The 25,079-nt window shown below is 41.2% G+C and overlaps 1 protein-coding gene and 1 long non-coding RNA gene across 8 annotated transcripts in view; one reads left to right on the forward strand and one right to left on the reverse strand.

Annotated features, from left to right (window-relative positions):
- Nucleotides 1-19,822, forward strand: part of CA5B (carbonic anhydrase 5B) — a 30,721-nt gene extending 10,899 nt beyond the window's left edge. For all 7 annotated transcript variants that reach the window (XM_007182961.2, XM_057537797.1, XM_007182959.2 and 4 more), the window contains 6 exons: nt 2,919-3,116; nt 9,692-9,810; nt 11,183-11,278; nt 11,825-11,887; nt 12,948-13,103; nt 18,713-19,822. In XM_007182961.2, coding sequence (XP_007183023.2) covers nt 2,919-3,116; nt 9,692-9,810; nt 11,183-11,278; nt 11,825-11,887; nt 12,948-13,103; nt 18,713-18,892 — 812 coding nt within the window. In that variant the 3' untranslated portion in view covers nt 18,893-19,822. The remainder of the gene's footprint in view (nt 1-2,918; nt 3,117-9,691; nt 9,811-11,182; nt 11,279-11,824; nt 11,888-12,947; nt 13,104-18,712) is intronic.
- LOC130706350 (uncharacterized) overlaps nt 1-25,079 on the reverse strand; it is a 28,304-nt gene that overhangs the window by 2,111 nt on the left and 1,114 nt on the right. The window contains exons 2-3 of the long non-coding RNA XR_009006605.1: nt 23,438-23,643; nt 22,710-22,767 (exon numbers count right to left, since the gene is read on the reverse strand). This is a non-coding gene — a long non-coding RNA (uncharacterized LOC130706350). The remainder of the gene's footprint in view (nt 1-22,709; nt 22,768-23,437; nt 23,644-25,079) is intronic.

Raw genomic sequence — 25,079 nt, forward strand, 5'->3', positions numbered from 1 at the left:
ATATATTTCCTTTTCTCACCTTCCTGTGAAATTCCTTCCTCCCCTCGGAAGGCCCAGACCCGTCCCAGTCCTTAGCTCACGACAGTATTTAAGCCACAACCGCCCACCTGACTTTTGAGTCTCACATCTTTGTGGGGGCTCCAATCAGTAAGTAGGTAATTAATTTTTTTTTCTCCTGTTAATCTGTCTTTTGATTACGGGGAGGTCTCAGGTAAGGACCTAGAAGGTTGAGGGAAAATTATTTTTACTCTCCTACAGCGGCATATTGTGCTTCCCTTCATATGCATATCATTATGACTACACCTGCGTAATAAATGTTGTGAGGGGAAAGATCAGAGTGCTATGATTAAAAAACAAGAAGAGAGGATCATATTATAAGAGGGTAGTCAGAGAAAATTTCACTGAGGAAGTGACAAGCCCAATATCTAAATATAATAGGAGCCAGCCCGAAACTCAATGAGGGGAAACTGACTTCTGAGGAGGAGAAGGAGCAGGAACTGAGGGGCTAAGGCAGGAATGAGCTTTGCACATTTCAAAGGCTAAAAGAGACCCCTTCCCTGTACCCACCGCCCCAGGCTGGAGCCATAGTTGGTGCAAGCGCGAAGTAAATCAAAGCCAGGACCAGTCATGTAAACAAGAACTAAAGCCAAGCCGACCACGTGGAATCTAAAGGGCTTTTGTTAATGACACCTTCCTAACGACAGTGTGACGTCGTGCCCTTAAACCATGGTTGACAGAATCACTCTCTCTGTTTATTTCATTCTCCCCACACGAGAAGAAGCTGGAAACGCAGGCTCCGTTAGTCAGAACACGTAATCACCTTCTGACTTTGAGGGGAAGTCTGAGTAACCACCAAGAAATCATTTTAATCTGTATTTTGTTAAAATGGAGGAAGAGGAAGGGAGGAGACAACAAAAATGTGAATTTATCTTTAGCAAAACGAGCCCTGGGCAAAAGCGGGCTTCACGAAGGGGACAGTGACCAAGGGCTCCCCGGCGGGGGGATGGTCTGGGTTCCTAAAGGGGGAGGTGGGTGGGGGAAAGAAAACCTGGAAGCTGGACTTGTGAACCGAGGCGCATAAAAATTGATAGCAGCGTTATGACCATAAAAGAGCAGCTGAAGGAACGGGCCCAGTTTCCTCGGGCTGGTGTTTGTGTGGGTGAGAGCAGACTCTAGGCCATTTCCTGAATGAAGTGGGGGACGATTTGGGTGAAAGAGGGCATCGTCTTAGGGATCTGCTCCTTATTCCCTTCTCCCCGAGTCTCCCTGCGAGACCCTCACGAGCTGGTTTTGAAGGGTGTGAATGCTCAAACCCTCAGCCTCAGTCTGAGCATCTCAGAGCGGACAAGGTTGTCAGGTTTCTTTGTGCCGGCGGGCAGCTTTAAGACTGAATCATGGCTGTTCTTGGGGTTTCTGGAAGTTTTAAAATACCAAATTAAAAATTAATCAGTATGGCTGATTGATTTTGTTGTGCAGTGGAGGCTAACACAACATTGTAAAGCAACCATACGCCAATAAAACTTAATAAAAAACAATGTAAAATAATTAATCAAATACAGCTTTTTATCCCAACAATAGCATTTGGATAATCAATCCTCAAAGGGCATATATCCAGTAGGGCGCTACAGGGCACAGAAAAAAGGGAGGGAGGGATGGCTCCTCCCTGCAAGGAATTTGCATTCTAATCTGATAACGATATGACTATTGTACCAATTCATATGCATTTTTCATTTTAGATTTCTGAAACAGAAAGTCCTCCTTCTCTAAAGTAAGTTCTTGTTGTTCAGAAGTTATTTTACACTAATGGAGAAAACCCAAAACGTTGGGTTCAGACCTCTCTAGAGATGAGATTACTGCATTATATGAAAAAATTGAGCGGGGGGGTGGGGAAAGGGAATGCCCTGAGTTTGCCTATTGCTTTTTGCTCTAGACCAAGATTTCTCAGCTTTGGCATTAATGATATTTGGGGCCACGTAATTCTTTCCTGTGAAAGCCCAGCCTATATACGTAGGATGTTTAGCTGCATCCCCGGCCTCTACCCACTAGATGTCAGTAGCACCCTCCTCCAGTTTTGACCACCGAGAGTATCCCCAGACATTGCCAAATGTCCCCCGGGGTCAGAATCGCTCCCTCCTTTGAGAACCACTGGTCCAGAGACTGCCTTGGAGCGCTCTGTGTCTATGCTGCTGGGGCACTTGTACCCAAAAATCCAAGGTTAAGATCCTGCTTTGGGCAGCTATCTCAGGAAGAGAACCGTCTCCTCTGTAAGAGGCAACCAGAGGCAAGCTTGTTTTTATGACAAGTGGAGCGCCAGTGACCCTGCCATGCACAGGGGGGTTTGACTGGGCAGCAGCTGCCTTGTCACTTTCTCAAATCCTCAGACTCGTTCTCAGTGGTGGGGTGAGGTGCAGAGGGTCGTTGGTAATGATTTATCTCAATTGATTCATATTTTGTCCAGCTCTCCTGTTGGTCTTGGTTCTGCCCATCCGTGCTGATTCTAAAGGGCAGAGAGCTGGACCACCCGTATTATACATGTGGGTTCTATCCATCATGTGTGGATAGCTCTTTCTTTGTTATAAGAAGTTTCCTGAGATTTATCAGGGACTTGCCACAAAGACCCGGCGCTTGACTCTTTGGTAGAAAAGTCACCGTCAGTGATGTCATCAGCACCCGTGTGGGACAGAGTGTGCGTGTACACCTTAATACACACTGTCATAGCTATTCATGTGACAGGACTCCAGGGACCTTAGCAATGCTAACATTCTACCCAGGCTTTGCAGGATGGCTGCCTAATCCTCACAGCTGGCTCACATAAGAGGTGAACTCAGCATATACCCTTACATGGGACCATATCATCCCCCCAGTGGGATTCCAGCTAGTGTCATCTCGAGGACAGCCTCCGATGTGCTTTCTCCTAGTGCAACCTCTCTGGGAGAGCGTGGACCTGGTCCCGGGGGGTGACCGCCAGTCGCCCATCAACATCCGGTGGAGGGACAGTGTCTACGATCCTGGCTTAAAACCGCTCACCATCTCTTACGACCCGACCACCTGCCTCCACGTCTGGAATAATGGGTACTCTTTCCTCGTGGAATTTGAAGACTCTGCAGATAAGTCAGGTGAGAGCCAGACCTGTCTGTGGTCTCATCTGGAGTTAAAGGGACAGTTTCATGTCAGCACAGGCCACATCGCAAGGCCTCCGTGGGAGCGGGGACCTCCTTTGTTAGCAGTGGCATGGGACTCACTGGACTGACTTTTATAATGTATGGAAAAAGTCCCTTCTGGTTTTTTTGAACGTTTTCTTCCAGTATAGGTAGTATTTTTTATTAGTGAACATATATATCTCTCTATATAGAGTCTATAAGTGATATAAAGATAGGCTATGAAATTAAAGCTCTGCTAGCAGTTTCTTTTGCATATGTGCATTGCATATGTACTAATTTTCTCTGCTTGCTGACTTTACAAGACACTTTTATTTAGATAGTAATATTATTTAATCAGATTTAACTGATGAGATTACAATACCTTTGAAATGGGGCAAAAAGCATACTAATGTGTGCATGAGGTTATAGACTTAGCTAGTTAAGACGAGTGGTATGTAAGAAAAATGGAAACTCGTGTTCTGTTAATTTTGTTAAACAATGTTACCTAGTTTAAAAGAAATACAATTTAAAAGAGATTTTTAAATTCAAATATTATATTGCTTTTGTATCTTTGCTTTGGCCTACCCAGATATAAACTAATCTAATGATTTCAAAATTTACCTGAAACTTTTAGTGTCTATTGAAAAAAGAATGTGATTAATTCTATGCAGGTTTCTTTTTTTTTTTTTCAAACCGAATTTGATAGTATCAAATTGTCCTAACTTGTCTGAAGTAATTGTTATTTGAAATAATGTATCTTAAGGGATGGTTCTCAATCAGTGGCAATTTTGCTACCCCTCTCTCCCCAGGGAGTGGGGAAACTTGGCAGCATCTATAGGCCTTTTTGGTTGTCACACTGGGGGGTGGTGGTGCTACTGGCATCTCGTTGGTCGAGACCAGGAACTCTGCTAAAGATCCTACAATACAATGCACAGCATTCACGTAGAGTTATCCAGCTTCAAATATCAATAGAGATGAGATTGAGAAACTTGAATTCCTCTCATGAAGTTGAAGAAATGCATCCATGAAAGTGTTAATGAATGAAGTTAAAAGTGTATCTTAAAGTATAAATGGAAGTGTTCACTCCTGTATTTATCCTGGGTCTAGGATTCTCAACTGTATCTTGGTTTTCTTTGCATTCTTCTAGTGATGCTCTGATACTTAGGTATGGCCCTGCAGCCCAACTGCAAACAGACTGCTCCTCCAATGGGATTCCTCTCTCTCTGGTTCTCTGCCCTCTGACACACCTCTCTGCTGTGATTCAGGAAGTGTTCAAGTCTGTCCTTAAGGGCTTAGGTTTCTCTATATCCCCCATCTTCCTCTTTCTCCTCCATGGTATGACATGCCCCCCAAACCCCGAACATCTTACTTTCATTTCTCAAACTAAAAAGAAATTACTTTTTCCTCCCAGATTCATCAGTATCTATTTACATTGTGTATAAGGATTCCAGAAATCTTCCAAACAGCAAGCTAAATTCCTGTTTTCCAGATGGCCATCTTGCACTATGGTGAGCTCTACTCGTCTCCCTTTTGAGCTCTACCATTACTCCTGCCAGAACTAGAAGAACGGGCAGACCCAGTCTATTAGAACACCAACTCTCATTCGTTTACTCTGCATGCGCAGCAGTCCTCTTGATTAATGAGTCTCAGTCCCATCTAGGTCCCTGGCAACATTTTTTCCTTTCTTCTGAGGATCCTAAATAATGGTCATACTTCTAATTTCTTTGACAGACTAGGGACTATCTGTTGCCAATATTTTAATCGAGTTGCAAATCTTGGCAAGTTATTTAATGGGTTTCTTAACCAAGTGAGTTAATCCCCAAGATCATTCAAGGCAAATAGCTTTTTGTTTTATTTTTTAGTCATTTTTTTTTCTTTTGAATAATAGATTCAAGAATTCTTATCCACCCATTTGCCTGGGCAATCTTACTTGGAAAATGAGTGACCAACATTTTCCTCATAATTGTTCTTTAGCTACCTCCAAACACAGCTAACTAAATCATTCCTTGATCTTACCTTCCCTAGATGAGTCGGTCACACTATTTTTACAAAATATGCAAGAAAAATTGTACAGATGTTGCTAATTCTCCACTTATTTTGTCAGGAAGGACCAAATAAACAGCCCTTTTTCATTATGCTTTAATAATTATTCTAGGATACCATTAATCTTTAATAAGTACCTAACTTTCTCTCTCTCTTCTTCCACGTTTCAGTGACTGCCTCCTATTTCCTGCTTATTCTTCACTGCTATTTCTCCATGCTGTTGCAAAATAATCAATAGCATTCAAAGAGGAAGAAAGAGTAAATGAACATAAAAAAATAAAGAAAAAGGAAAAGAAGTACATCCTAGTAATGAAGAAAGGCAAGAAACAATTCTAATTCTAGAAAAGAAAGGGTCTAATAAATATCAATGTCTCTAAATTTCAAAAGAAGTAGGAAATGATGCTACACTGTGCTTTACAAAGACCTGGGGATAAAGCATACAAGGAAAGGGGCTGGGGAAAGTATGTGACAAAAACAAAACATACCAAACCTTATGGGATGCAGTTAAAGCAGTGTCTAGAGGGAAATTTATAGATGAAAATGCCTATGTTGGATTACAGAGCAGAAATCAATGAAATCAAAAGTTGGTTCTTGGGAAGGATCAATAAAATGGACAAACCTTTAGCTAGGTGGACCAACAGAAAAAAAGAGAGAGAAGATGCAAATTACTAAAATCAGGAATGAAAGAGGGGCCATCACAACCCACTTTACAGGAAAGGAGAGGATAATAAGAGAAGGGGTGTGAGCGTCTCATACCACTGCCCTCTGCTGGGTACTGTTTTGTCATTAGGCTCCCTGAATAGGACACAGTTATTGATTTTAATGAGTGCATGTGAGGGATACAAAATATTGTGAGGAAGGGCACTAAATTATGCTTGGGCTGAGTCCTGTGGATGATTCCCTGTAAATTATCACCTCCTCTGAAATCAATCTCATCGACACTGTCACTAGGCATTAAAGAGAAGAATCCCGCTGTTCTCCTAAGGGTGCGTCCCGCCCACCACCTTGTTCCACTTACTTTACACTTTTAAAGGGCATCACCTCTGACCCTAGTAAGAATGCCCTCATAAATATTTTAAGTTCTGCTTCCCTATTTTTGGTCCTACATTTACTTGTTTTGAAAAAGAACAATGTAATGATTTTCAGTAAATTTACAGTGTGGTGCAACTATCGCTACAATCCAATTTTAGAACTTTTCCATCACCCCAAGTTTCCCACCCATTTCCTGCATTTGCTTTTATTTGCATGGGTCCTGAGCACTACCTTTCCCTTCATCAGCCCTTTCTCTGCTAGCTCCTTCGCCTCCACATTCAAGGCAACAGAAGAGAGTGAACATTACATAGATCGCTTACTAGAAGCTTGACTCTATGCTAGGTGTTTTATATTTGTTACCTAATTTTTTCCAAGCTTTTCTCATCCTAAAGCACAGAAAGAACAAAATATCAGTGACCTCAAATAAATAAGCATATATTTATTTGATATAGCTTATGACTGATCTGCTTTCTAATTCACTGTCTCCCTTCTATGCCCTGTTTCTTGCCAACTGTACTTCCGCCCCTCATCCATGCACCTGCCCTGCCTGATCCCACCCTCTTCCTCGCGCTTGCTGAATTTACCATTATGTTTCAATTAACAAACCCAACAGACAGTTTACAGTGCATTTCTTTAGTTCCTGGTTTCAAGGAGGATCCACTAAATGCCAGGCACTATGCCCGGTGTTCAGAATAGAAAGAGGAAGAAGGGTCTACGGCCATACCACCCTGAACATGCCCGATCTCGTCTGATCTCAGAAGCTAAGTAGGGTCGGGTCTGGTTAGTATCTGGATGGGAAAGAGGAGGAAGGGATGGTCCTTGCCTTTAAGGAGCTTATAGTGTGGTGGGGAGGCAGACCCTGGAAAAGATGATGCTAATGAAGAGGGCTAAGTGCTGTGAGAGAAGTGGGATCTGGTGGGAGAAGGCTTCCTGATGGAGGTGACACCTGGGTGCTCCGTGTGGAGGTGAAGGTGTGAGGCAGTGTGATGCTCGTATTAGGTGTTACTCTGTGTAAAGTGCATGAAGGAAGTGGCAGACAAGGAAGTCCTGAGACAGGCAAGAGCCGATTCACAGAGTTCTGCAGACCACCCTCAGAGACTCGGAATCTGGGCACAGCTTAGCTGGGTCCTCTTGCTCTGGGTCTCTCCTTGGGCTGTGATCAAGGTGTCAGCTGTGGTTGGGGTCTTATCTCAAGGCTCCTCTGGCAAAGGATCCTCTTCTAAACTCACTCAAGTGGCTGTTGGCAGGTTCAGTTTCTCCCAGGGCCTCAGTTCCTTGCTCGCTGTTGACCAGGGGCCACCCTCATTTCCTTGCCAAGTGGGCCTCTCCAGAGGGCAGCTCACAACATGGCCACTGGCTTCATGAGAGCAAGTAAGCAAGAAGAGTCAGAGAGGGCAAGCAAGATGGAAAGCGGTGTGTTCTTGTAAACTAATCTTAAAGGTGACATCCCATCACTTTTGCCCTTAGATGCAAGTCACAAGGTCCAGTTCACACTCAGGGCAGGGGATTACACAAGGGTGTGAATACCAGGAGACTGGGGATCACTGGGAGTCATCTTAGAAACTGCCAACACTCCTGACTAACGACACAAAGCCAGTTAATTCAAACTGAAGTCCTTTTCCTGCAAAATGCATGCTCTTAACCACATCATACAGGAGACTACCTCCCTGTCTCCCCTCTCCCCCATACAATTCATATGGGTATAGTGCCCAGCACATATAGAGATATGATGATTTTTCTAGCTAGCAAGAGCCCAAGTCAGATGCCTGGTATCTAACATCTCTCCCAGGGGTCACAGACGCAGATGTACCTACAGTGCTGCAGAAGTAATGAGAATAGGCCAGGCTGGGAGCGTCTAAGAGAAATGGCAGCGGTAGCCACTGTGAAGAACTGGCGGGACCATCTAAAGGGGCAGCCATTTCTCCAATCCAGCCTCTTATCACCTGGTGGAGGCCTGTGCTCAACATGGGCAAGGCGTCTCATTAAGTTGGAAATGTGGATTTTTATGTGAAATCAGCCAGCTTTAAATGTTGGCAATGAATTGAAAAATGTGTTTAGTATTGTGTGGGTGAATCAAAACACACCTGAAGACCAGTTCTGCCCCCCACCCTTGCAGCCACCCAGAGGTGACATCTCCTCTCGGCTTTGCTCATCATCTTTGGAGGAGATGCACAGTAAGTGTCCAGGAAATGCTGCCAGTGTTTTTCTGGGGATAGGAGGGAAATGCTGGCCCTCTCCTCTGCCCTGGTCACTTAACTTGGGACCAGAACTTCAATTTCATTCCAACAGATTATATTGAACATTTGCCAAAGTCATGCTCACAATATGGAGCTGGCATAGAAAAACAAGAATTTTTTGGAAGATATTTTATGTTTATTTCACTACAGTTTCGTACCATCCTCCTATTAATTTAGTGAATCATGTGGTATTATTCTCTGCACTTCCCTTGCCCCTCAAAGAAAAGTAGTCATTGGTATCTTTGCTCACCTCTTACAAAACTTCTTTTTTCAAAAAAGGAAATGATGTAAAATATTTATGAAAGCCGGTAAGATATACAGTAGACCACTGCATGACATATCCAGTGTATTTGGACCTCAGGATGACTGTACTCAATCATTTGCATACATAAAATTCAACTAATGAGGCAATAATCTCTAAAATCATTAAGACAGATGAGATGGAAGGTTTTCGTGCTGTTGTATGGTTTAACCATGGACAGACATCGCCAGGGTCTGATCAGATGGCAGAAATGAGGAACCAACATGCTTTAACAAATTCAAGCAAAAAAAAAAAAAAAATTAGCACAACCCAAAGCCTGAGGAAGGGTGACTTTCAAAACTCGTATCTGAGTATTTCCCCTATCATGTACTGATTTCACTAGTTCCAGAAAACTCTAGTCTAAACAAAAGGTATTTATTATTCAGCACAGCAGAGACCAGTGGTAAAGTGTGTGGGTGACTCACATTGTTCACTCTGTCTAAAGGGAGATGGGTGATAATTTTTGACTTGCAAATTTCCTTTTCCATTTCAATGTAAGGAAAAGAAACGCTAGTATCTTCAAAAATTGAAAAGCAAAGTAGCGGTGCATAAAAAAGAGAGTATCTTTTGTACCCATATTTCAGTTTTATGAGATTGGGTTAGATAAATATGCTGAGAGAAATTTGCATTTTATTGTGCATAAAAAACACTGGGCACAGTAAATATAGAACATAAAACTAAGGCAAGAATTGGCCTTTAACAACTGTATGCAGCTTGGAGTGTAGTTAAATCTTGGTGCCATTCAGAGTGCAGGTCTCGCCCTTACACATGTATTAACTGTGTGGAAATCAAGTTTATAAACACTGGTATATGATACAGTGTGCTCCATTTAAGACAGTTCATATAGAGGTCCACCCACAGATTCCACCTTTCCCCCACAGTCCTCCACGACATGAAAAACTGTCCCCTGAATTGCTGGATGTGCCATTTCATTTCAGTGATCAAGGGAGGACCCCTGGAACACAGCTACCGATTAAAGCAGTTCCATTTTCACTGGGGGGCCGTTGATGCCTGGGGCTCCGAGCATACTGTGGACAGCAAATGTTACCCAGCAGAGGTAAGTTGAGAAGTTTGGGAACAGTGACAACAGTGGAGAATAGGGGATAGTTCTGAGTTTCTAGTTCTAAGAAATCATCGGGAAGAATCAGGTAATTCCTATAAATGCTAAGTAGCTCTCTTGGGGGCATATTTGATTATTCCCAGTTTATACATGTAAAAATGATAACTGCCCTCATTTCAAATAATATAGCAGAAATCAACCTTAAGATCCTGAAACAGAATTCTTCCAGAATTCTAAGCTAGGCTCAAATGATAGCCTAAAGAAATAACCCAGGCAATAGTGCAGGGCCACCAGGCCAAATGAACCCAAGTGAGAAATGGTAGGAGCCTAAATGAAAGCGGTGGCAATAGAAATAGAGAAAAAGAGCACGATTTAACAAGCATTTTTTTTTTAAATTAATTAACTTATTTTTTGCTGCGTTGGGTCTTCGTTGCTGCGCACGGGCTTCTCATTGCGGTGGCTTCTCTTGTTGCAGAGCACGGGCTCTAGGCAAGCGGGCTTCAGTAGTTGTGGCACACGGGCTCAGTAGTTGTGGCACACGGGCTTAGTTGCTCTGCGGCATGTGGGATCTTCCCGGACCAGGGCTCGAACCCGTGTCCCCTGCATTGCCAGGCGGATTCTTAACCACTGTGCCACCGGGGAAGTCCTAACCACTGTGCCACCAGGGAAGTCCCTAACAAGCAGTATGGACAAGCATTTTGGAAATAAAAGCAACAGGACCTGGAGGCAGGGTCCTCTTCAGGAGAGGAGAGGCAGAAGTTAAACATGACCTTCAGGGTGTTACTCGGGAGGCTAGGTGAGGATTCGTGAATGATGGACAAGGAATGATTTGTAGGGAAATAAAAGGAGCCAAAGGAAATAGAATTTTTTCTTCACAACTTTCCCCCTAATTTAGTTTTAAATGTTACCTTAAAAAGAAACACATTTTAAGTGGTTATCCCTTGAACAAATTTGTCTTCAACTCCTAGTTCGCATAGGGAGAATCTATTTCTCTCAATATAAACATCTCTCCTTTAGATGCAAATGGATTTTGGATATGAGTGTTTCAGGCAAATCAGGATGGGAATGGACAAATGTTGCTCCCTCAATGAAATGTTATTCACTTGGAGATATACACATATATATGTATATAAAATTTTCTCCCCCAAATAAATCCCTCTATTCCAAAGTAGCATTAATTACTGCTCCTGCATATATTTCTTCCTGTTCTTTAATTCTATCTCATTTTGCACCAGACTGTCATGTGCTTTTCTCAGTGGCTTTATTTTTGGTGAGGAAGCACAGTAAAATATCATATGTGAATAAGGCTGTCTGTTTTGGAGCAATCCTACATGGTCATGTGTAAAACCATCTTTTAATGGTGTTTCAGCTGCACTTGGTGCATTGGAATGCAGTCAAATTTGAAAACTTTGAGGATGCAGCACTGGAAGAAAATGGTTTGGCTGTGATAGGAGTATTTTTAAAGGTAAAAAAAAAATCTTACTAGCTTGAAGTGATGTGTTGTATCCTAGGATGAAAAGATACAACACTGCAATTTTAAGTTCTAAGAATATTGAGACAATGTTTAAAATACAAGATTGTTATGAATATATTTCAAATGGTATAGAAATGCACAGTCCAACAGAGCAGTCACAAGCCACATGTGGCAACTGAGCACTTGAAATGTGGCTCCTAAAAAAAAAAGAAAAGAAAAGAAATGTCGCTACTTTGTGGAACAATTTTTAATTTTAATTAATTTAAATATTAATTGAAGAACTGATGCTTAAATGGAGCAGGACACCTTCACCTGCAGGCACGCTGACCCTGTCAGCAAACAGCCTGCTCATTTGTTGTGTGTCTAATTGAATTCAGTGATGCTTGAAACATTCTAAATTACCAGTTTAATTGTAGCTTAAGTAGTGTGGTTGGTTTGTTTTTATATAATCACCAGGTGGTTAATTTTAATTCATTCTGTTGCAGTTTCAAAAGTGAGATGTCAATTGTTGTTAATATTTTCTCATTGCTTCTTTAGCTAGGCAAGTATCATAAAGAGCTACAGAAATTGGTGGATATTTTGCCATCAGTTAAGCACAAGGTAATTTTTTTTCCTAAATCACTTGAAATATAGTTTATGTCTCAGTCTCAGAGCGGAGACACTAACAAGGCACTGTGAATTGGGAAAAGGTAATTCGCCTCAGTGTAATTAAGGTTCTCTTTGAAAGCTGCCCTTTAAGACAACTTGTCTTTTATGATGCTTGTGCTGAGAGAGCCCCTGGCCCTGGGATACCCTGCAGGGGACAGAAGTGATTCTGTTGTTGGGCACGGACTGCTCTGGTTTGGCTGCCATGCCACTGAGCACTCAGGGGCTCAGGAACATAACGAGTCCCCTCCTCTGCTCCCGACCCCTGCTCCTTCTCAGTCCTTGTGCAAACACTCAGGGCAGCCTTCTGGGCTCTAGCTACCCTCCCATAGGCAGGGAGCACAGAAAAGTCTGAGAGAAACTTGGCTTGTCCAGCTTTACAGAACAATTACCCACATCCTTCAGGGTGGATACCTCCTTCCAGCTGTCAAGGTTAATTGTTCAATATTCAGAATCCCAGAGGGGCTGCTCTCTGGAAGTCTGTCTTCCCTCCCCTCCCTGCCTATGTCTCCACCCTGCCCTCCCTCTCCATCTCCCTCCTTTTCCTCCTCCCTCCCCTACCCCCACCCCACCCCCATCTCCTTTCCTCTCTCTCCCTCCCTGTTCCCCTCTGTCCCTCTCTCTGTCCAGGATCCTGTCTCCTCCTAATTTGCACTGCATTTTAGAAAGGTGAATTCTATTAGTCTCTCTTGAAAAGGAAAAGCCTCCTTGTTTATGCACCAGCTACCACCTAATGCCTCCCAAAGAGTTCAGAGGAGACCACCTGCTATAAGCTCACTAGAACGGAGGGAGAAAATGGTTTTTGCTGTGTTCCCACTGAGGACTATCAGAAATACATGGTTAATTGCAGGAACAAAGCATGGGTATGATTCTGTCCTAAGGTGCCCGGAGATACCTGGAGCTCATCTGGACCGCTGCTGGTCCTCAGACTCCCCTAGAATCGTCACCACATCATCTGATTCCTGAGTGGTTTTCACCATAAAATGATAACTCGATGACCCCTTCTCTTGGCCAGGACATGCTTGTGGAATTTGGGTCATTCAACCCTTCCTGTCTGATGCCTACCTGCCCAGATTACTGGACCTACTCAGGGTCCCTGACTACCCCGCCACTCTCTGAGTCTGTCACTTGGATCATTAAGAAGCAGCCCATAGAGGTTGATCATGATCAGGTACGTTCTTTCCACATTTCTATGTAAGGAAATTCTAGTCTGCCCCTTTAAAACAAGGCTGGGCTCAAACTTTGGCATCAGTTTTTAACATCTTGTAATGCTCATACATTTTTATTAAAATGTGCTAACATCTTGTGTTAATTTGGATATGAATTAGGAAATGCTTCAAATTAACTAGAGAGAAGAGGTAAAACTTAGGAAACATAAGCTTTTTACTTCCATATTTGACAATGACATATGTTTTATGCATTGTATATTTTATATATAAATATGAATCTCTATATAAACAAGACCCTTTTAAAAGGAAGAATGAAGGCTGAAAATGGATGTGCTCAAACCCTTTAAAATCTTTAAGGGAATTTTGTTATGGAACGTCAGGATAAAAGCAGAACCCAACAATGTCTGTCCAGAAATTTTAAGTCAGTTGTTTTGACCCTGGAGTCTATTTTTTCCTTCGCAACTAAGTGGTGATTACTATGTTAATACACAAATTCTATTTAATTCATAACATAACTGAACTGCAATAATATTTGCTTATGCTTGCTTTATGGGATTTTAATTAATCACAAAGCATTTTCACAAGAACAAAAGGTTCCAGAACCTTTTTTATGAAACCAGGATAACTGACACCAACACCCACCAAAGATCAGACCAAAAAAAAAAAAATCTACAGACTGGTATGTCTGAAGGATATATTTTTTAAAAAGCTAAAATAGGGACTTCCCTGGCAGTCCAGTGGTTAAGACTCCACGCTCCCAATGCAGGGGGCACGGATTCGATCCCTGGTCGGGGAACTAAGATCCCGAATGCTGCACGGCATGGCCAAAAAAAAAAGCTAAAATAATATTTTAGAAACAGAAGCCAGCAGTACGTTAAAAGAAATATATACTTTGTAAGAACCTATTGTATAGCATAGGGAACTCTACTTATTGCTCTGTGGTGACCTAAATGGGAAGGAAATCCAAAAAAGAGAGGATATATGTACACATATGGCTGATTCACGTTGCTGTATAGCAGAAACTGACACAGCAGTGTAAGGCAACTATACTCCAATTTTTTTTTTTTTAAAGACTTTTTTTTTAAAGGAATTCCTTTATTTTTATTATTTATTTATTTATTTATTTTTGACTGTGTTGGGTCTTCGTTTCTGTGCAAGGGCTTTCTCTAGTTGCGGCAAGCGGGGGCCACTCTTCATCGCGGTGCGCGGGCCTCTCACTATCGCGGCCTCTCTTGTTGCGGAGCACAAGCTCCAGATGCGCAGGCTCAGTAGTTGTGGCTCACGGGCCCAGTTGCTCCTTGGCATGTGGGATCTTCCCAGACCAGGGCTCGAACCCGTGTCCTCTGCATTAGCAGGCAGATTCTCAACCACTGCACCACCAGGGAAGCCCTCCAATTTTTTTTTTAAAAAAAGGGGGGGGCTTCCCTGGTGGCGCAGTGGTTGAGAATCTGCCTGCCAATGCAGGGGACACGGGTTCGAGCCCTGGTCTGGGAAGATCCCACATGCCGCGGAGCAACTAAGCCCGTGAGCCACAACTACTGAGCCTGCGCGTCTGGAGCCTGTGCTCCGCAACAAGAGAGGCCGCGATAATGAGAGGCCCGAGCACCGCGATGAAGAGTGGCCCCCACTTGCCACAACTGGAGAAAGCCCTCGCACAGAAACGAAGACCCAACATAGCCATAAACTAATTAATTAATTAATTAAAAAAAAAAAACAAAAAACTTGTCTCATTGTTCCTGTCTGGATTCCTGGTTCTCAAAAACTTCCCTCCCTTCCCTCTTTCAAAAAAAAAAAAGGGACTTCCCTGGTGGTCCAGTGGTAAGACTCCGCACTCCCAATGCAGGGGGCCCGGGTTCAATCCCTGGTCAGGGAACTAGATCCTGCATGCAGGCCTCAACTAAGAGTCCTCATGCTGCAACTAAGAGTCCACATGCCGCAACTGAAAAAAAAGATCCCGCATGCCACAACTAAGACCCAGCGCAGCCAAAAATAAATAATAAAAATTTAAAAAAAGAAATATATATTTTGTCCAAGTAGTAGTTATTCCAGTAATGCAAGGATGGTTCAATATCACGAATGATATTAATTCATCATATCAGTGAATCTAAATATATTTTAAAAATAATCATTTCCATAGATTCTTAAAAAGCACTAGCAAAATTCAACATTCAGTTTTTTTAAAAATTTTCAATAAAATAGGAATGTATGGAGACTTCCCTAACTTGATAAAAGAGATTGATCTCAGTTCTAAAGTATATAGTATGCTTAATACAGAAAAGAGTATTACTATGTTAAATTTTAACTGAAGTTATATTTTGGAAATAGTCAATGTAATTAGACCAGAAAAGAAAAAATAAATGAGAGAAACAATAAAAAGAACTACTGCAAAGATAATTCAGTAATTAGTGGAGTACAATATTAATTTCTAGAAATCAGTACACTGGACATGTATAAATCACAATCAGTTAAAAGATATAATGGAGGGCTTCCCTGGTGGCGCGGTGGTTAAGAATCCGCCTGCCAATGCAGGGGACACGGGTTCGAGCCCTGGTCTGGGAAGATCCCACATGCCACGGAGCAACTAAGCCCGAGCGCCACAACTACTGAGCCTGCGCTCTAGAGCCCGCGAGCCACAATTACTGAAGCCCACGAGCCACAACTACTGAAGCCCATGTGCCTAGAGCCCGTGCTCTGCAACAAGAGAAGCCACTGCAGTGAGAAGCCTGCACACTGCAACAAAGAATAGCCCCCGCTCGCCGCAGCTAGAGAAAGCCTGCGCGCAGCAACAAAGACCCAATGCAGCCAAAAATAATAAATAAATAAAATAAATAAATTCTTAAAAAAGATATAATGCAAGAAAGAATGCTGTTTATAATGGAAAAAAAATACAAAATACCTTGGAATCAGCTTAACAAGAAAACTTAAAACATTTCTGAAGAACACAAAAGACTTGAGTTGATAAAATTCATTCCATGTTATTGAATAGGAAGACATCATAGACACCTGTGATGTCAATTCTCCTTAAGTTGTTATTGGCCATGAATTGTTTATTCTTCATAAATTTGATGTAATCCCAATAAATATACCAATAGGATTTTTTTAATATAAATTTATTAAAAAAAATTTTTTTTTATTTTTGGCTGCGTTGGGTCTTCATTGCTGCATGCAGGCTTTCTCTAGTTGTGGTGAGCAGGGGCTACTCTTCGTTGTGGTATGTGGGCTTCTCCTTGCGGTGGCTTCTCTTGTTGCAGAGCATGGGCTCTAGGCACGTGGGCTTCAGTAGTTGTGGCACGCGGGCTCAGTAGTTGTGGTTTGTGGGCTCTAGAGCACACGCTCAGTAGTTGTGGCGCACGGGCTTAGTTGCTCCGTGGCACGTGGGATCTTCCCAGACCAGGGCTTGAACCTGTGTCCCCTGCATTGGCAGGCGGATTCTTAACCACTGCACCACCAGGGAAGCCCATACCAATAGGATTTTAAAATAGATATGCTACTTCTAACCTCATGTGTTAAAAGAAAAGTATAAATAAAGAGCCAGGGAAAATTGTGAAAGAGAAAATGAAAGATGATTAAATCAACCAAGTTATAAAGCCTCAATAGTTAAATAGTGCTGTACTGGTACACAAAGAGATCAATCATAGGATGAAAACTGTAGATTGAGAAATATGTCCAAGTACGTACGAGAATTTAGTTTATGATAAAGGTTGCATCTCAGCCCAGTGAGGGGGAAAGATGAGATTATTCAGTAAGAGCGATGGGGACAATCGAGCAGACATTTGGGGGTGAAAAGTTGGATTGACCATTCAAACCTTACACAAGAATATATTCCAGACATATTAAATGTTAAAAATACTGCCATAAAAGTACTAGGATAAGCATAGGAAAATCTTTTCATACGTCCAAATGGAGGAAGCTTTTCTAACCATATATCAAAACCAGAAGTCACAGAGATAGCAACTGGTAAGATAGACTAAATAATTTTTAAAAAAATTCGGTGTCATGAAAACCACCATAAACAAATGACAGAATACAGAGTTTGCTCATAAGCCTGGGCTTGGTGGCTTATACATTTATTCCGCTACTATCCTTCATATTTTAAAATTGACATAACACTGAAAAATAAATAAATAAAATAAATAAATCAGAGGGTCAGTGGCCCATGTGAGGACTTTTCAAATGAAATTTCAACACAGAAAATTCAGTAAGAAAAAAATGTTAGCTGTCATCAATAATCCTAGTTACCTACAATCTTACCACTAAGTGTTAATCACTGTTTGGATAAATCCTTCTGGTCTTTTACTTATACAGATACACATAAATCCTTCTGTTCTTTCATCTATATAAATATATACAATTTTTTGAACAAAATGGAATCATTCTGTACATGCCATTTTGTTGCTCTTTTCACTCGGTGATGTGTGGAACATTTTATAGATAATAAACATTATCTTCAATATCATTTTTAATGGCTATATACCAGCCCATTTTATAGCTCCAATGAAATGTATTATTGATACCTGGGCTATTTCTAATCTTTTGCAATTAGCCAAATAAGAATAAACTACTCAGACATGTTCCTAATTAATGAGGGTATATGTGTGATTTGCAAGTACGGTCACTGTGTTTGGTGCTTGTCCCTGGTCTACTTGGCCTGAAGTCTTTAATCCAAACAAATCTTCCCATGCTTGCCTGCTGTGCCCTAGGCTGTCCTCTCTGTAGCTACAGTGTGCCTGATTGAGTGAGGAAAAATGCTACGAAGAGCTTTTCCAGCTGGCTTGAAGTCAAGTGTTCTATAACATGGTTGCTCAGAAAGCCAAGGGGCTACTGATGGATGCTATTGCCACACTGGAAAACAAGCCCTTGATTTGGGATCACTCCTTTTATACTGAGCTGCACTGTTCAGTACCTTAGCCACAAGACACATGTGGGCATTTAAGTATAAATACATTTAAATTGAAACTAAATTAAAAATTTAGTTCTTGGTCACAATGGCCACATTTCAAGCGCTCAGCAGCCAGCCATATGTGGCTTGTGGCTACTGTAATCAACACTGCATAGGACCTTTCCTTCACCGTGGAGAGTTCTATTGGACAGTGCTGGCAGGAGGCATCCCACTGCCTGTTAAGACCTCCACCTGCATTGCCTTGTCCGCAATGCCCAGGTGAGGTAAGCAATCAAGACTACGTTGTTTATGTTAAGGATTCAGTTAAATTTTGAAAAAACAAAACATTTTTGGCACTGTTACTATATGCATCAAGCCTTTTTTTTATTATCCTGTAGCCTGGCTATTTTGCCCATTTAAAGATGAGGTTTCTGAGAACCAAAGATGAAGTAACTTGGACTTGGCACATGGCTAATACGTGGGGGACAGGGCCTTTGACCGCCAGTCTTTGGATCCCAAGTGCCTCGCTGGCTTCACCACCTCCTGCTACTCTCCTCACACAACATTTTATTCCCCGCCCAGCAGTGAAGGGATTCCTGCCCAGAAGTAAATTCTCCTTCTGTATCCAATTTTAGACGAACGTTTCAGGGTAGTAAAAATGAAAGTAATTTATTCATGAAGTAAAGCTGTTTTTCTATTGAAATTATTTATGCTTCCTGTTTCTGTTTCTAGCTTGAGCAATTTCGGACCCTGCTCTTCACTTCTGAGGGGGAGAAAGAGAAAAGAATGGTGGACAACTTCCGCCCCCTTCAGCCCCTATTGAACCGCACTGTCCGCTCATCCTTCCCTCACGACTATGTGCTGAACATACAAGCAAAACCCAAGTCGTCTACCAGCCAAGTACCCCCTTAGACGCCATTATCTAGGTGGTATCTTGCTTAAATATGTACTAGTTCTTTAAAAGTTGCTAACTAGACTCTTTTAAATGCCTGCATTTAATAATTATGGATGTGCCTTTCTTGGTATGGCAGTGCTCCTTAGTCTTTGAGGGAAGCTCTTTGGTAAACAAATTCTTACTTTTATTGATAATGATGTTTATCACTGAAGTACCAGCAAGAGACACAAATTTCTCTTATAGCAACCTGCTGGTAATTGTAATGTCTTTTTATGTGTGACATTTTTTTTTTAATTAATTTATTTGTTTATTTTTGGCTGTGTTGGGTCTTCGTTTCTGTGCGAGGGCTTTCTCCAGTTGCCGCGAGTGGGGGCCACTCTTCATCGCGGTGCGCGGGCCTCTTACTGTCGCGGCCTCTCCCGTTGCGGAGCACAGGATCCAGACGCGCAGGCTCAGTAGTTGTGGCTCACGGGCTTAGTTGCTCCTTGGCATGTGGGATCTTCCCAGACCAGGGCTCGAACCCGTGTCCCCTGCATTGGCAGGCAGATTCTCAACCACTGCGCCACCAGGGAAGCCCTGTGTGACATTTTTGAGCTGTCTTTTTATTGATATGTTTATCAATTGGTGGTTCTACAGAGTTATAAGTAGGGATGATAATCAAAATATTTAACAACTGCTAAGGCACAGACACTGACCATCCCGAATGCAGGCTTTTCAGAAACAGCCACAGGACCCAGATTGGTACTTCTTGGCTGAGCATTGGCTATGGTTTTAGGTATATTTTATTTTAAAACATGAATGTGTATTCTTTTATAAGGCCTTCTCAATGGGTATATTTGCCTCGATTTTCACCTGTCATTACTAGTACAGGATATGATTACTTACTATCAATTTAAAATACAGAAAAAATATTTTGTGAGCTTCCTTGGCGGCGCAGTGGTTAAGAATCCGCCTGCCAAGGCAGGGGACACGGGTTCGAGTCCTGGTCCGGGAAGATCCCACATGCTGCGGAGCAACTAAGCCCGTGCACCACAACTACTGAGCCTGTGCTCTAGAGCCCGTGAGCCACAGCTACCGAGCTTGCGTGCCACAACTACTGAAGCCTGCCCGCCTAGAGCCCGTGCTCCGCAACAAGAGAAGACACTGCAATGAGAAGCCCATGGATCGCAACGAAGAGTGGCCCCCGCTCGCTCCAACTAGAGAAAACCCGCGCGCAGCAACAAAGACCCAACGCAGCCAAAAATAAATAAAAATAAAATAAATTTATTTAAAAAAAAAGAAAAAATATTTTGTAATCCTAAAAACACAAGGGTTTACTTATATTCGGAAATCCTTTTGCATTTCTGAAAGTCAGATGTTTTACTTAAAGGCTTGATCATATAGAAAGCAAATGCAGAATATTTTAAAGAAAAAGCTTTAAGTGCCTAGAACTTAAAATTCTTTCATGATCCATTTACAGAAATACTTTTCAAAAGGCTAGTAATATAATAGTCTATGGTTTATAGTATTATTTTGAATTGTTTGTACATTGTTTCATAGAATACAATAATATTTTCCACAATGACAGAACTATCTTGACTTCCCTTTAAAACTATCTGAACTTTATTAGTTGAGGTTCTGTGCAAGGCAGGTGATCAACATAAATCTCCTAATTTATACAGTGGTTTAGAAGACTTTTGCAGGGATTTCCCTCATGGTCCAGTGGGTAAGACTCCACGCCCCCAATGCAGGGCACCCGGGTTTGATCCCTGCTCAGGGAACTAGATCCCACATGCATGCCACAACTAAGAGTTCACATGCCGCAACTAAGAAGCCGCATGCCGCAACTAAGACCTGGTGCAGCCAAAATAAAATAAATAAATAATAAAATAAATAAATAAACATTTCGAAGACTTTTGCTATAATAGGGAGAGAAACCTGTCAAATAGGCTAAAACCTAGATAATTCTACATATTCTGAGGAATCCATGCCACTGTTGCCCTTGCTTGTAAATACGTGGAACGTTTTTAATTGCCTATGCCTGTGTTCAAATTCAATACTACATTTACTAGTATATTTCTTTCATTAGTATGCTAGTCATCCGATCTGCAAGATAAGGTTGGATGAATATACTTAACACTACTGAACTATACACTGAAAAAGGTTAAGATGGTAAATTTTATTTTAATGTGTATTTTACCACAATTAAAAATAACTAATAAATTCAGTAGGGAAAAAGATAGGGTTGGAGTTGTATGTATAAGTTTGGGGGCATATCTCTGCTCTTAAAAAAGAAAGGGGGTAAAGGCATTGCTTCTAGAGTGCATGCCTTCTCTGGAGAAGGGAAGCATATATGCTCTAGGAAATGAATAAAATTCTTTAAAAGATTAATATGGGGAAAAAGTTATGTTAACTTTATATATTTTATCTGTTTTAAACCATAGTTATCTTTAAAAGGTAAACACACAAGATATGCATTTTTCAGGGCACACAGGCTTCCCTCCTAGGTCTCTTGCAAATTCTTAATGCAAAATTCAATTGCAGGGAGTCTTCCAAATTGACTCACAGAATGCCTGACTGGCCCTTCTCTCTCAGAGATACAAAGGATGTATTCATAGAGTGTGTCCCTGTTGGCCACCCCTGATCAACTTATATCTGGTGTTCTGGTATAGTTATTAACAGCACCCTCTTTCACTCTCAACCATGTCCTGCTTTGCATGACAAATTCTTGGTCACCTTCTCTGCAGAGGTTATGGAAACTGCCTTGGGGATGTGGTTTCTTCCATGCCTTAGTCAGATGACCCCCAAGGGGGTGATGTAAATTCCCTGGCTACTGACACACCCTCAGGGGAAACTTTTCATGTCTTTTCTGCCTCCAAAAAGTGTTTTACTTGTGCCTTCCTAGACATGAAGGGGGAAAATGGGCTTGAGGGCTGTCAAAGGGCTTGAGAAAGAATTCTGTACTAAAATTGCTGCTTATCTTCATTAAATAATATAATAAAACCCTTTCTTTACAATATTAATATTTGTTTAATGACTTTTTCTTCCTATTAGTTTTTTTGAGCATGTAAGGTGTCTATACAATTAGCGAGACAACATGAGATCAGAAAGTGACTGGAAAACTCATGAGGGATTTACTAGAGAGGCAGGAATGGAAAGATCCACCCACTGCTCCTCAGCTCACCAATTTCTATGGAACCAGTGCACAATCTGCTGACATCACCAGTAGGGCAAGCTTCTAGCCCCTTTCTCCTTTCCCAGGGCTACATGGGTTAGGGTGAGGTTGGCTATTCTAAAACCAGGCATCCACCTCAAAAAAGTTTAGGAAGATGTCTTTCCCTTGCTCACTGGGGGGACACATTCTTTTGGCACAATATTAGCAAAAATACAGTATTGTAATCACTTTAGGTATTTTTCTGTTCACTAGAAGACTCAACTTTTGATACCTATTCTACTTAATGTTTTATTGTCTTTTTAATTCAACTTTAAGTTCTTTTATGCAAAATTTTATTGATCAAAATGGATACAGTTCAATTAAGCAAATAAGCTCAATTTTACCATGTAATTAGTACATATTAACAATACTGGCTACTTTACATGTAAATAGTAATGCATTCTTGTTGTTAGGAACTGAATGTTTGTATCCCCCCAAAGTTCCTGTGTTGAAATGTAACCCCCAATGTGATGCTATTAGAAGGTGGGGCCTTTGGGAGGTGACTAGGTCATGAGGTTGGAGCCCTCATGATGGGGTTAGTGCCCTTACAAAAGAGACCACACAGAGCTCTCTCAGCCCTTCCACCATGTGAGGACACAGAGAGAAGATGGGCATCTATGAATCAGTAAGGAAGTACTCACCAGACACTGAATCTGCCATCTGCCAGCACCTTGATCGTGGACTTCCCAGCCTCTAGAACTGTGAGAAATAAATTCCTGTTATTTATAAGCCATCCAGTCTATGGTATATTGTTATGGCAGCCCAAACAGACTAAGACACTTGTCCCTGTGTACATTTTGATCCCTGCTTATCAAATTCAACCTACTCTTCAAAAATGGTACTTTGGTTTGGGTTCTAGGTGGGGATATCAACTCTGCCACCATTCCAGCAGTTGTGTTGCTTTGAGCTTATCACTAGACAAAAGAATCAATAAGAATATTAACTGAATGTAGAATAACTTTATTCACTAATAACTGAATAAGAATTGATTGAATAAAGAATTGAATAAAGAATAACTACCACTGGATAGTTCCCTGCTCCAAAGAAAACTTTTAATCAGTTGTACAAATATAGATTTGCATGCATTTTCATATTAATATGCATTTATAAGTATCTTATCTTGCTATTTTAAGTGATAACTGTAATCTAGAAAATATATAAAGCCTTTGGCATAGCAATGAGTGTTGGAGAGGACTTGAGACCCCACTGTATGTCCTTGAATAAATCTGGTGATTAATACTGAAATTAATGGTAGGTGAGAAATGAAATGTTCTTTCCTGAGAATTTCTGCATTGACCATTCAGTAAGTCCTAGTACCACTGTCCTACTAGAGCAAGAAAAAAAACAAATTAATTGAAAGAGTTCCAACCTGGCATCCAGAGAGTAGACATTTCTTGCTCTCCCTTTATGCTTGCAATAAATGAAAAATACATTTATGGATCATTCTTTGGTCACTTTATAATAACTAAGACTCATATTTAGGGACTTCCCTGGTGGTCCAGTGGTTAAGACTCCACACTCCCACTGCAGGGGACACGGGTTTGATCCCTGGTCCGAGAACTAAGATCCAGCATGCTGCGGCCAGAAAAAAAAAAAAACAAAAAAACCCTCATATTTAGTAATAGCATTATCTATTACATCATTTATATGAGTAAAGTATTTTCTTTAACTTTTTAAGAACACTCAGCTATTTTCTACTGACAAAATAAGACAAAAGTTTAGGCCTTTTCCCATAGAGAGGGAATAAACCAAAACATACATATTTGAGAATAAGTAGATGTATTTCAGGCACCAAGAAAAATAGAAAATACATGTTACATTGCAGAATAAAGATAAATTTGTTCTATTTATCAGAATATCATAGAATGTATCTTTGCATTACATTTTTACATACCTTATTTTTATCATATGATTTATCGAATTCAAATGATGGTAACTGTAGTTTGGAAATGGAATTGGCTTTTAGAGTAACTTCTGTAATGAAATTAACTTGAGCAATTTAAGCTTATTCATGAAAATGAATGCAGCGGTTAACTGTTGAAGATAAACATCTAACTCCTATAAAAGGAGATTTGCACTCATTTCTAAATCAGAATAAAATCGAAATCTGTATCCTTTTTTAATTAGAAGTATCTTCCTAGAAGACATTCTTAGTTATTCTGACATGAAAGTCTGGTCTGATTCATAAGAAATGTTACAGCAACCCAAACACTGATGCTTTCAGAATGGCAGCAATTCTCAGCATAAGTCCTGGTCACAGGAACCAGCAAAATTGGAGATTTGCACAGCTATATTTTGTGCCACCCAGGGCATTCTCTAGTTAGAGGCCATAACTGCCAAGTCTCCACCTTCAAGAAGTTTAAGATTTAGTGCCAGATGCAGTCTTATGAAGGCAACAAAGTACAGTATAGTGTGACAGGTGTTATAAAAGGGGAAATACTTGTGCTGGGAGCACCCGCAGGACAAGTACCTAACCCACTCTTGAGCGGGTTGGGAAGTTTTCACGCTGCTGCTGCCGTTAATAACAGATAAAGTTTTGGGGACACTAACTATTGCCAGGCACTATGCCAACATATAGCATTCCCTTGATTTTTACAGATGAGAAAACTGAAGACTAAACATTAGGAACTGGGAGTTCCCTGGCAGTCCAGTGGTTAGGACTCGGCCAGAAAAAAAAAAAAAAAAAATTTAGGAATTTACTCAAGATCAGAGAGCCAAGACTTGAGTTTCCCATTCCATCCAATTCCAAAGTCTATGTCCCTAATTACCGATGCACTGAGCTGGACAAGGTCCACTTGGAAGCTTGTGACTGCAAGTGTCTTTGTAAGAGGGAGTAGGGCAGTTTATGAAGAGTTTGGGCTTCTGCTGAATGATTTCAAGGAGGGACTAGGGAAACAGGCAGCTTAATAATTGGGTATCTCAGTAATTTTAATTTGGAGGAGAGGGAAAAAGGTAAGCCAGGGAAGTTATCCAATTATCAAATGATGGGGGTTGTTAATCCTTTTGCAGTC

Source organism: Balaenoptera acutorostrata, chromosome X (genome assembly GCF_949987535.1).
Source record: "Balaenoptera acutorostrata chromosome X, mBalAcu1.1, whole genome shotgun sequence".
In the NCBI taxonomy this organism is placed as follows: Eukaryota; Metazoa; Chordata; class Mammalia; order Artiodactyla; family Balaenopteridae; genus Balaenoptera; species Balaenoptera acutorostrata.